At 60.7% G+C, this 12,544-nt stretch overlaps 1 protein-coding gene across 1 annotated transcript; it reads right to left on the reverse strand.

The window, feature by feature from the left end:
- Positions 1-7,643: 7,643 nt before the first annotated feature.
- Positions 7,644-10,361, reverse strand: PAN0_004d2283 (uncharacterized protein; the record flags this gene model as incomplete). The annotated part of the gene is made up of 1 exon (XM_014802228.1): positions 7,644-10,361. The coding sequence occupies one exon, from the start codon at positions 10,359-10,361 to the stop codon at positions 7,644-7,646; it is 2,718 nt and encodes a 905-aa protein (XP_014657714.1).
- Between the last annotated feature and the right edge of the window lie 2,183 nt (positions 10,362-12,544).

The raw sequence follows: 12,544 nt of genomic DNA on the forward strand, positions 1-12,544 counted from the left end.
CGCTGGCTGCTCTGCGCTGGGCTGAGCTGAACCGCGGGGCGTCCAAGAAAATGAGGCTTGTCGGCTGGGCATGGGGCGCAATGGATTAATTGGCAACCGCGTCGGCCAGCTGGCTGGCGGTAAGGTCACAAGCGCACTTTGCGAGCCCGCTCTCGTGTCAAGCTGAGACGAGCCATGTGCAAATCAGTGGGTAAATTGCAAATTAGCTGGGCTTCAAAAAGGGGGTGGGGGCGCAGTGCGGCAGAGAGGCAGTGAGAGAGAGAGGGAGAAGGAGCTGCCTAAGCCAACCCGACGCAAGGGGCTGTCAGCTTAGCCGCCCAGCAGACGCACCCGATTGGTGGTAGAGGCGCTTGCGCTGTGCGTCTTTAGCGGTCAGCCGCTTGAGGTTCGAATTCGGGAATTAAATTTGCAACGCCGCAGGCACTTCCCCGCCCTCAACAAAAATTAATTTTCAAACGGGACGAATTTACTATTTAATGATTGATTTCCATAAACCACTGCATTTTGGTCTGAGAACGCAGGTGGGGAGGTGCTCGACCGCGACTGGAATGCGACGTGCTTCTCCAAACCCCGCCTGACCCAGCGATGCGACCGTGCGCACTCGTGTTGCGTATGAAAGGCTGCGACGATCCTCGCTGAGACCGCACACGATCGCCAGTTCGGATCGCACGACCTACAACCAAGGTGAAGGCAGCCGTGGCGACCACGATCGGATGCGTATGGACCGAACCGCTGTTTCGGCGAGCGGTAAGGGTCTCGGTGCATCTGGTGGAGCTGCATCTGGTGGAGCTGCATCTGGTGGAGCTAGTCTGAATTTTATTATAATAATAGAGGCGTCGCAGAGTCTCGGTCTGCGTGCTCCGACGGGCGCGTAGGGTGTCGATGGCGATATGAACCGATCGACAGACGTCAGGGCCTGTGCATGTGTTCCATGGCTGGCGAGGCGCACAGGCGAGGCGGCGCTAGTTTCCCATCGATCCACGCGCGATGTTTCGATGCTGCACATCTGTCGACTTGCGCTCGGAAGCTTGTGGCGAGGCTTGCAGACGCAGCTCGTACAAGCAGCAGGCGCGAGCTTTCAACGCAATTGCGCGTCTACTGTGACTCTCCCCTCGCAGCAGCAGAGCTCGGCGTTTGAAGTGTCATGGTGGTCCTCGCGCTACTAGCCGTCCACGGACAGGCTTTCGGCTCGTCTGCTTCTGCATGGTGCATCTCCCGAGCTGCCTGACTTGTGCTCCTTCGGAGCTTTGATCGTTTCCAGGGTCCTCGCGAGGTAGACCTGGCCAGCTGTCTTCCACCCTGGTCTCAATTCTTGCTTCCTATTCCGTCCCGGTCCGTCCAGCCAGGAGCGTGAGTTGGATGCCGTCTTCGCACGGGAGGGAATTTCCCGGCCGGGATGTGGACATGCGTCCTTGGCAAGATCGAAGGCGGGGAGCCATGCTACGCTCTCGGTCGGCGGGACAGAGGCGCGTGATTGCTTCGTGTTGGTCTCGGGTGCGTGTGTCAGTTGCGGGCCTGACAGCAGCTCCGCTTCGGGCTTCCCGGCTCGCCAAATTCGGAGCCCCAATTTCCAGTTCATTTCCAGGGATCGATTTTTCTTTTTCGCTTCCCTTCAGTTGGATCCCATCCTTTGACCGCGAAGTTCTGAAGATGCGTCGAGTTCGATTCGAGTTGAGCGAACCACAAATTGCCGGCTCGTTTCTGAAACGTCATCTGCACCGCAACGACGGCAGACGATGACGACAACGGTACGACAGCTCGCAGGGTCTCCAGGCCAGGTTGATCTGCGCGGTCGTTGGAATGCCGCGACAGCTAGACTTTTCTGCTCGGGTCGTCCTGACCAGCCAAGACTGAAGCCCCAAGTGTGAATCGACCGCAGACACGAGAGGCTCGAAAAAGGTTTGCAGCTGGGTCTCCGACGGAATACTACACCTCGCAGACGGATTCGGAAAGCCGACCGAGAGCGGTGTTGGTTTTGGCTCGCTTAGCGCGCCAGCCTCCATGGATCCGAGTGTGCAACGCATGCAGACGCGCAGACGACCCTATCACCCTTTCCAGGGCCGGGGACACGGCCGCCCCGCGCCCCTCGTGCGTGACACGCCCGCCGTGTGGCGACAGTCGCCCGCGCCCGGCACTGTCGATTCCGACACGCGAGGATCTTTGCCGAAGCTTCGTGTTCTATCATTCATCATAACCGCGGGTGTCGTCCGCGGTCCGACGTGACGCGATCGAAGGTGAGGGCAGAGCTCACCACCGGATGTGGTGATGCAAAGCCTCACCAAATGATACGATGCCACGACGGTCAATCTTGCCGGCAATGGCAAACAAAGGTGTCAGTAACAAACACAAACAGGATAGCGATCGCGGCAGGTACGAAAGGCGCTCGTGCACACGCATGACGGAATGGCTGAGACAGCCCCGACGCACTCTCACGGCCCTGACTGCTGCAATACACTGTAACCCTCCGGCTGCACCGGGCATCCAACTAACTCGATCTGGTACATGGTGCAATGCTCTCTTGCAGCGCGGAGCAAAGTTTGCCACACACAGATCCGTGCTGGGCGCCAAAACCGCTGGATCGACTGCATTCAGGTAATGATGCAGCTGCATACGCACTGGCACGCCGCTACCCCGTCATACTGCGTGCCTGGCTGCCCTGCGGTCGGAATTCGGGTGATACTTGCCAAACACTGGAGATTCCATCTGCCAGTTTTGACACTCCGCCCCTGTGGCAGGGTGTACAGCCTGATCCGCGCTGGGACGATCGCGGGCAGTGTTGGCATGGCGGGACAAGGCGAAGAAGGAAGGAAGCGAGCATCAGTGGCCGCGGATACCAGAGGGCGACTGGCCGTGGGGCTTGGCTGGCATTCCGCGCACGGGCTCACCTTTTTGCGACCCAGTGTGCAGACAGTGCGGCAAGGCGACAAGTCCGCCAAGCTCGGAACGGGCTGAGTTGCATTTCTCAAAGTTTAATCCTTAATGGGCACCCGACGCGCCTGAAGTCTTCTGCGAGTTCGAATCGACAGCCACGTCCACCCATCAGACAGGAGAGACAATGGAGGATTTCTTTTGTTTGAACAATTGATTAATTCCGTGCATCTCTCGAATCTCAGAATGAATCCTAAGCGCTTCACAAAGAATTTATTTCTTTTGTTTTTCCTCTTTTTTCTTTTTTTTTCTTTTTCTTTCTGGGCCATGGTGGCGGTTTGGGCGTGGGAGAAAGTGGCTAAGCGAAGCGCCTGTCGGGCTGGCCGGGGCTCATGCCTCTTGGGGCGGCTAAGTGTTTCGGATGGACGCGACTCGACAGCGACGTGCATCCAAACCTTGTCCGTTGGAGACTGTGGCCAACCCCAGACGAGCAGCGGAGTTCGCACGCCGACCATGCTGCTTCTGCCACGAGATGGTCTCGGACTGGTTGCCCGCGCTTCTGTAAGGGGGCGCATAACCTCGTACAAGCTGATGCGTTGGACGATGGCCGATCGCGCAGATCTGGCACGCATTAGCATCGATCTTGCATCGCCCATCATCCGACTCAGGAACTGACAGGGTCGTGTCGTGACGGTGCACGCTGAGCCAACGCTGGTGCGAGCCACGCAAAAGACGCACGTTGGAAGGCTGCCTTGACCCGGCTTTGCAAACAAAGCAGAACAGCTGACAAGCACGAGCGGAATGTCGAATGGTGTTCCGTGGCAGCTGGTGGTGGAAGGGTACAGGGATGGCAATGTGGCTGGTCATTTCGCGTCGATCGCCCTCATGAAACGGGCGTGCCTCTTGCCCTATCCACACGTGCAGCTTTTGTTCGGGTTGCGGCAAGGGCGGTGCGAATCGGGACTCCGACCGGACACTTTCGCGGTGTCGGTGTACCTGAGATCTGATGTGGATCTGTTGCGATTCCGCTCCGTATTTCCGATCCGCGCGGGGCGCCAATGAAAAGCACAGCCCAGATGGCTTGCTGTTACCCTGCAGGCCCACCCACGCAGGGTCTTTATCTTTTCATCCCATTGGGTGTACCAACTGCAGATCGCACAGCACGCCAAGTTGCAAACGAGAGCAGCACAAAGGCATCTCCTTGTCCTCCTGAGCAACGACGGAAACAGGGGCGTCGACCAGCCACGTGGAGCCAATTGCCAACTTTCCTTTGGAGCCAGGAGCCAGGCGTGTTGCCGTTGAGGAGACACAAAACTCTCTGTCCCGCGTTCTTGGCAGAGCAACCAGTGGCGTTGGCCAAAATGACACGGGAGCAGCGAGCACAATGGGTCGGAGCGGCACGACTGCGCAGCTGTGCAGTGGCACGCCACACCACTTCGTCAGAAGCATGCGTATCCAGCGGCCGCGGGCTCTGGTTGTCCATTTGTCACCTTATCCGACGCTGCGTCGTGCTGAGAAAATATGGTTTTTTGAGTGGCAAATTCGAGAGGCGGAGATGGGACTGCACGCGTGCGGTGGCAACGCATGCAGGGCGTTCCTGTGGAGCTGTCGCGAGGCGTAAGCGAGACGCGGCTTCCCACGATGCGCTTGAGCACGGCAGCACGGCATGCAATCAAGGCAGGCCGAGAGACGAAATTGGTCTCATGGCTTGTCCGCACAGGCACCAGACGGCTCCCTCCGCTGCCTGCATTCCCGTCACAGACACGGGCCGTCGCCTGCTTCTTTTGCGAGGAAGGGTTGGCGGCAACGCGCCCCGGGCTGCCGGGTACAGCTCAGACGCGAGGTCGTCTGCGGCTCCCGCGGTTGCAATGCAAGAAGTTCCGATTCCGGTCTTTCCTCGATTGCAGTCCCTGCAGTCGTTGGCCGGTGCCGACAGCTTACCCTCGGGAAGTGACGCTGTGACGCTTGCTACAATCGCACCTGGCACCCGTCACAGCCTCGGAGAGCGCAATCGGGAACGTGCGCAGCCCGACCATCACTGAGGCGATACGATCATCCCCGATGCTGCTCTGCACGCTCTTGGCTCTTTGATCGGTCCGTTCTCGTCACTGGCTCTTTGGTTGTCGACTCTCGCGCGCAATACGCAGCCGAGGCAGGCTGCTGTGGCCCCATGTCGAGGGAGCTTAAGCTCGACAGCGCCATAGGGCTGGTCAAGCGTCCAACACCCGCTGCTTGTTTCTGACTCAAGCCTGTGTCTGACGCGACGTCGCGACATCATTGTCTCCTTTAGCCGGTGGAAAGGGAAGGGCCGTTCGGATAGACTCTGGCTCATGCCAGGACATCGGCTATGTGATGTTGCAGCTACTGTACAGAGATGCAAGTGAGGATCGCACAAGTTCGCCACCGTCCATGTGGTGCCATCGGGTCGGCGGGGTCGCCTCGCTTGTCCCTTAACCTTCGCGACGTGACGATCGGGGCGCGCATGGAGGCCCATCCCCTCATCTCTTTGAGCGCCCGTATTGGTCCATACGGAACCCCGACAAGCCTAATTGTAGATCGATTCTTCCGATGACAGCTCGGACAGACCTGCCAATAGCTGTCATTCGCACTTTCCGTATCGTTGGGTCTCGCATGCTCAATCTCGCGCCTACGCTCCCACCCGTTGCATCCCCATAAACGCCGAGCCGCTCGGCATCATCGCTTACTGAAGTCGACATCCACGCCACTCTGCCCTTCCGTTGGGCGGCATCTCAAACCTCGCTCGCCAAGCATGCGCGCGAATGCAGTCAAGCAGATTTCGGCAGCGCCAAAGCCTTCCGGGTTGCGCGTAAATAAAATTCATTCATGGGGCCCGGCTTGAAGGCATCATGCGATCGTCACGTCTGCATTCCGGCTCTTTTCAAACTCCAGGGTCTTGCCTGTCATGCCCGTGCTCTGCACCGTTCACCCGGCGCCCGCACGTCTTGAAGTTTCCTTCAGCCCCGCCTGAAACCGCGCCACCTTGACAGGAGGCCGGAGTGAGACACGGTAGGGCGTTCTTCCTTTGCCTGACAGCATTCCCTTTACTCCGTCTGAACCCAACACTGCGCCTCCCTGACGCCGCCAGATCCAGTTTGCTGTCGCGCGCGCCGTTCCGAGACCATCGAGACCACATGTGACCTGCTCCCCGTTCATATTTCCGTTTTAGGCGCCAGACAGACTCGTCTATGCCGATCCGATATCGATGGAACCATCGATGGAAGCATCGTGGTGTCCATTGTGCCGATTGCACCCAGAGTCTTCTCGATCGGTGTGAGGATTAGCGACTCGGACGTTTTGAGTTTAAGGAGCGCCCATCACGCATGCATGCTCGGCGACACGACACAGCCGCGCTCGCCTATTGAAGGCCTCATTTCTCATCCCGGAGCCATGGGAGTGTCAGACGTCGCTTTCAAGCACATGTGCATCAAGCGAATTGCAAATGCTCACCATGCTGTCGGAGACAATCTGCCCTTCGGGCGCGAAAATAGACTGCCTTGCGCCCAAGCGCCGATGATGGTGACAGTCCAAGCAGCACCTTGCAAAATCCACGCAGCCTTGTGCGGAGCCTGCCTAGGCTGCACATCCGAGCTCGTTCCAGCTGGACCTACAACACGCTTGTCACCAGAATCGGGTACGACTCCGACGGGCGCATTGACGACATTGTCTTCCCCTCAAAAGTACACGATCGTTAGATCCGGCAACTCTAGGGGGCTGGTTAGGCTTGTCTCACCCCCAGAGGTTCATCCAAGTGCCTGACTAGCCTCGGGAGTGCGGTAGAGAGGCCAAAAGTGCGGGGAAGGAGTGTCTTAACCGCACTGCGGAAGCAGAGACGAGCTTCCCACGGTAGCGTCGGGCGCGGGAGGCGCGATGCGCACACGAATCGCACTTTGCGCGCGCTGGCTGTCAATCGAGGCACATGTCGTGGAGAGACTTCGGCTGTGCGCTTCCGAAGCAGTCCCATTGATGTGTCATACCGCCATCTGTATCGGCTGTTAGCTTCAGGGCGGCTCTAGTCTGGTAGCGCGGCTTGCCACCCGTACCTGGGGGGTGGGAGATTGGTTGGCTGTGTTGCTCGAGCTGGATCTCCACGCGCACGTATACGCTCACATGCTACCCACCTCGAGTTATTAATAAGCGAATCTGCCAACTCGGCAACCGCGCGTTTTCCCCGAGCTCGTAGCCGCCGAGCTCGATCCCAAGAACGCCGCAATCGCACTTTCTCTGCCTCCCGCACCGCATCCATTTCCCAGTCGCTTGCCCGTCCATCCTCGGCTCGCTCACCGAACATCTTTTAGCGAAGCTGTCACTCGACCTTTGTGTGCTATGGGTCCCAGGGTTTTTGCCACCTCGCCCCTTCCCGTCCCCCTTACCCGACGGATCCGGTCCGTCTAGCTCGCTACTTTCATCCAGGCCGGATTTAGCATTAGAATGTCGTCAATTCCGACCTAACAAATACCCGCTTTCGCTTTCACTCTCCCTCTTCTTCTCCTTCCACTTGTCACCACTTTCTGTTTCAATACACACACGCTCGTCACAGACTGCAACAGGGCACAAGGCGCGAGGATGACATGTATTTCCGCAGATCAATTCGATGCGACGTGTCAATTGTTTCTTCTTAGCATCGGATTAGAGCGCTGACGAGGGGCGCCACATCGTGGGACGAACAATGTCTCGATCCGGGCAAGGGTGGTTGAGTGGTGCGATGAGCGCAACGCGGCTGCAAGCCGTCCAAGGCACTCATGGGAGGGAGGCGTCTACTGACCCCAGTACTGGCGTGCGTAGGGGTAGTTGGAGTAGGCGTTGCTGCTGGCCTGGTGTCCGTAGGCGCCGTACTGCTGGTAGTACTGCTGTTGCTGCTGCTGCTGTTGCGCCTGCTGCTGCTGTGCCTGCTGCTGCTGCTGTTGCTGTTGCACCTGCGGCTGAGCCTGCGACTGGCCTTGGCCGCGTCCGACCTGGCCCGAGGCGGCTCCGGACTGTGCCGAGCCCTTGGAGGCGTTGGCATCATACTGTCGGTAGCTGTCGAGCGCGCTGCCGGAAGAGGCACCCGACTTCTGCTGCGAGCCCATGTGGGGCGTGCCAGCGTTGCCGGATCCAGCGTTGCCCGAGGCAGCGTTCTGCGAAGGCGGCGCGCCACCCGCACCGCTGCCGAGGAAGCCGCCGAGACCCGGGATGGCACCGCCGTAGATCTTGGAGTAGTCCGACATGCCGCCGAGGCCAGGCATGCCACGGCTGAAGCCCTGGTCGTACGAGGCGAGGCCAGCCGAGCTTGGGGTCTGGCCGTAGTGGTTCTGAGCGCCGTATGCGCTGGCGTCGCTCTGGGGACCCTGGCTGTAAGGCGAAGCGATGTTGGCGGGCGTGCCAGGCTTGGACGGGTGCTGGGGCTGGCCAGCAGGCTGGCCGTACACAGGGTACTGACCGTAGCCGGCGGTGGGCTGAGCGTAGTGCTGGAACTGGTTGGGCATGTAGTAGTGGGGGTAGTAGTAGGGCATGATGCCGGGGAACTGCTGCTGAGGAGCCTGCTGGAGGCCGGGACCTGCCTGGTGGCCCTGGTGGTGCTGAGGCTGGTGAGGCTCGCCAGCCTGCTGCGAGCCGGCCTGCTGCTGCGACTGCTGACCCTGCTGCGAGGCCTGCTGCTGAGACTTGTCGTCGGATCGCTGGCCGAAGGCGTTGGAGCCCTGGTCGTAAGCGCCGTAGAACTGGGCGAGGCGCTGGGTGTCCAAGCCACCGTACATGGACGAGTAGTCCTGGAGGCCCTGCTGAGGCTGAGGCTGGGAGGCGGCCTGACCCTGACCGATCGAGTTGTAGCCGTTGTAGCCGTGGATCTGCTCCTGAGCAGCCTGCTGCTGCTGCTGGGGCTGGGCAGCGGACTGAGCGGGAGTAGCTTGCTGCTGCTGCTGCTGGCCGGTGAAGCCGTAGGAGTTGTCGAAAGAGTCCGACTTGAAGCCGTTGTATTGGGCGGAAGCAGGCTGCTGGTTGTAGGACTCGGTCTGTGCCTGTCCAACCTGGGCGTCCTGGCGTTGAGCCGAAGGCACGGCTGCGGTCTGCGCGGCCGCAGCGGGAGCAGCCTCGGGTTCGGCGGCAGCAGGAGACTCTTCGGCCGTCTCGGCAGCGTCCTCGGCATCGCCGCCAAGGAAGTTGAGCGAGCCGAATTGCACACCAAGCTTGTCAAGCTGGGAGGAGCCACCAGCCATGACGACCGGAGCGTCCTGTCGTGCGCGTTGGGAGGATCGCTGCGCTGGGGCACGGGGAGCGGCCTTGGAGAGACCAGGAGGGCCAGTGGCGGGGGCGGCGCTGGCGGATTCGGCGGCAGGCGCGGCCTCGGGAGCGACCGACTCGGAGACAGCAGGAGCCGGGGCGGCATCCTCCTTGACGTCAGCGACAGGGTCGGCGGTGGGTTCTGCGACCGCCTCCACTGCATCCGGAGCCGGCTGCTCGGCGGAGACATCGGGTTGAGCCGATGCGGCCGACTCGGTGGGGGCAGCGGTGGCGGATTCGGCGGCAGCAGTCTCTGCAGATGGGGCGGGGGCGGCTTCGGATGCGGCCGAGGCAGCCGGAGCGGGAGCGGGCTTGGGTGCTTCCGACTTGCGAGCGATCTGAGCCCAGCTCATGCCAGCAGGCTTGGCAGCGGGCTTGGAGGGAGCTGGAACCTTGACAGCGGGCACTGGCTTGTCGTTGGAGGAAGAGAGAGCGCCAGTGGTGGTGGCGCTCTCAGTGGCCTGAGGGGCGACGATCTCGGCAGCCGGGGCTGGCGCGGCAGCGGTATCGGCAGGCGCGACGGGTGCGCCGAGGGAAGCGTCGCTGGATTCCTCGACGAGTGCAGGTGCGGGAGCGGGCACGGCGGGTGCGGCGGGTGCGGCTGGGACGGGTTGCGACTTGTTGTTGGACCTTCCGAGAGCGGCGGCCCAGCTGGTGCCGGTGGTGGGCGTAGCGATGGGGGCAAAGGCCTGGGCGGTGGTGGCCTCGATGGTCTCGGGCGTCTTGACGTCGTGGCCGTTGGTCTGAGGAGCGATGCCACCGCCGCGTCCACCGACGCCGCGGAAGCCGCCTCGACCACCGCGAGCGCCTCGCACCGAAGCACCGCCACGACCGCGGCCGGCAGGGGCGCCGATGTGGTTTCCTCGGGCGGCGTGAGGTGCGGTGGTGGTCGGAGGTGCGGAAGCGTGGGGTGCGGGAGCCGCGTGGTGGACGTTGGACTCCTTCTTGACGTGCTTCTTTGACTTGACGGAAGAGAACTGCTCGACCTGACCTTCGGAGATGCGGACGACGGCGTTCTCGACGTCGCCGAGCGATTCTTGGAGTGCAAAGAGGAGGTCCTCGTCGGTCCAGGTGGGGAAGAGTTCACGGATCATGGCGAGCTGATCCGAGTATTTGGCGCGGAGGTTGCGCACCTCCTCGGTGTCGTCCTGCACCTGTTGGTTGGAGCGACCCTTGGGGCGAGGGAAGGACCCTCTGCGTGAAGCTGTGGCCGACATTGTTTTTGTGTATATATGGAGTGCGTTGGTTGCAGACTGTGGAGTCGATAGATGCCCAGAGGGAGAGGGGCGAGCAAGTCCTATGCCTAGGACGAGCTGAGCTGCACGGCGACCTGATGGCACAAGCTGGAGCGTAAGGCGGAGGACGAGACAGAAGCCGTGTGCAGATGTCGGAACCCGATGGAGAAGATCACGGAGCGAGCAGAGGGCAGGATGGTAGAAGGTGATAGTAAGGGTAGAGAATGACGAGTTGAGTGACGGACTAGAAGGCCCGCTGCACAAAGCTTCGCCGGCGCGCGGTCCAAGGCTCAGGCGAGATCGGTGAGAGAGCGAGCCAGCAGCGCAGCAACAGAGCAGCAGCAACAGCCGCCGACGTCGACTCGAGGCGCAGCTGCCTTGCCAAGCAGCGCGGGTCATTTTGCACTGGCTGCTGTGGGCAGGCCGCTTCCTTAATGCGGAAGGCGGATGCGCGGGCGCTGGGCTGGCTGGCAGGCTGGCTCGCGCCGCGCTGAGCTGCCCCACTCATTCACCTTCTCTCAACACACACACACACACACACACTCGCCTGCCTTACACGCTCAGACAAAGGGAACGCGCATTTCTGACCTTTTTCTGCATAGCCACTGCCAGCCGCGAGAGTCACGAGAGCGAGGTTGCCTTTGGGTGTTAGTCTCGAGCCAAAAAAGCGGCCCGAGCCCAGCTCAATTCTTCTTGGACAGCCTTTTGCATTCCAAAAGGCACCGGATTCAGGGTGATCGATTTTTTTTTTCCCCTTCAAAAGGCCTCGATTCAAGTCGAAGCACGACTTTGAACTTGAAAGCTGAGCCAGCACCTTCACCAGTGCGGGGCCTGGTCGGCTGACCGTGGCCCAGTCCGCTGCTTCATCTTTCCCATTGTGGCACCACCCAGTGGCCTAGGAGCGAGCCCTCGATATACCCTCTGCAATCTTGTTGTGCAATGTTGTGGAGAAGAGGTCAAGGCGGTCTATGTAACCTTGACGAAAGGACATCTGGAATGGCTGAAGGGAGCCACGGTAGCGGCAGTTTGGCCGCAGCAGGTGAGGATGCAACAGCTAAGCATTTGTCAGAACTGGTCAGCCCTTTGTTCGGGTTTATCGTACGATACTAAATCATTTGGGCGTGCCAGATCGAATTGCTGTGTGGAAATACGGACTTGCGTCAGGTCAGATCGGGTGAGCATCCAGCCAATCGACCCGATTCCATAATCGCAGCAGCTCCGCCAAGTCTTCACCCTCTCAGGGCATCACCGGGAAGCGTTCGAGAAGATCGATCTTGGACGCCATGCCCCCATTGGGCCTCTGTCATTCTTAGCTGGCCGGCCGAGCCGATGGCATGAGATGTGGACCGGGCTGTTGAAGATGAGCTACAGAGTATTCTGCGGTGGGTCGCCTCGTCTTGTTGGGTTCGGAGCTAGTTCGGAGGCCATCCGACTCTTCGGCATTCCGACGCCGCGCAGAGCAGCGCGTTTCGAGAACGGCGAACCCTGCCGAATTTTGCAGGCGCCACTAGAACCGGAAGCATGGCGACGACTTGGCCTGGCCTGCTCGAGGCTCTCCATGCGGTTCTCGGCCACGGCCACTCTTTCATGGTTGCCGCAGAGGCAGCACCAAGACGCTGCCGTTTCTTTTCATCTCGTTCGCTCTCCGGCAAGTTACGGCTCAGTCGGGCACAATAGTCGACCGTGCAAAGCCTGCGTCGGGGTTCAGCGCTCCAACTCAGAGCTTACGAAGCCACGGTGCCCCGTTTGCGTCGCCGCCAGCGTCCGCGCGGAGCTCGAGCCTAGTCACTGTATGGCCGGCAATGACTGCGCATGGTCGGCTGAGGCGTTGCGCGGCGTCCGATGTCGACCCTGAACTTCAGATGGCTGCCGCCGCCATCGCGCGGCCAAAGCTAGACAGCGCCGTAGCCGAAGCTGTTTTTTGTCTCCGCTCTTGGCTCCCGTAGTCGTCTCTGCGCTGGTCGCCTCCGCTGGCGGCGTCCAAATTTCAATTTCGCGCATCCGACACAGCCTTTTGGATGCTGCTGGCTGATGCGCTCTTGGCAGCCAGCCGAATAACCTTTGCCCAGCTGCTGCGCTCGAAATTTAGCCGTGGACCAACAGCTTGCAGTTGCAGCCGCTGCTTCGCATCCCCCCCCCCCCCCCCCCCCCCCCCCCCCCCCCCC

The sequence above is a fragment of the Moesziomyces antarcticus genome, assembly GCF_000747765.1.
Source record: "Moesziomyces antarcticus DNA, scaffold: scaffold_v10004, strain JCM 10317, whole genome shotgun sequence".
Lineage (NCBI taxonomy): Eukaryota > Fungi > Basidiomycota > Ustilaginomycetes > Ustilaginales > Ustilaginaceae > Moesziomyces > Moesziomyces antarcticus.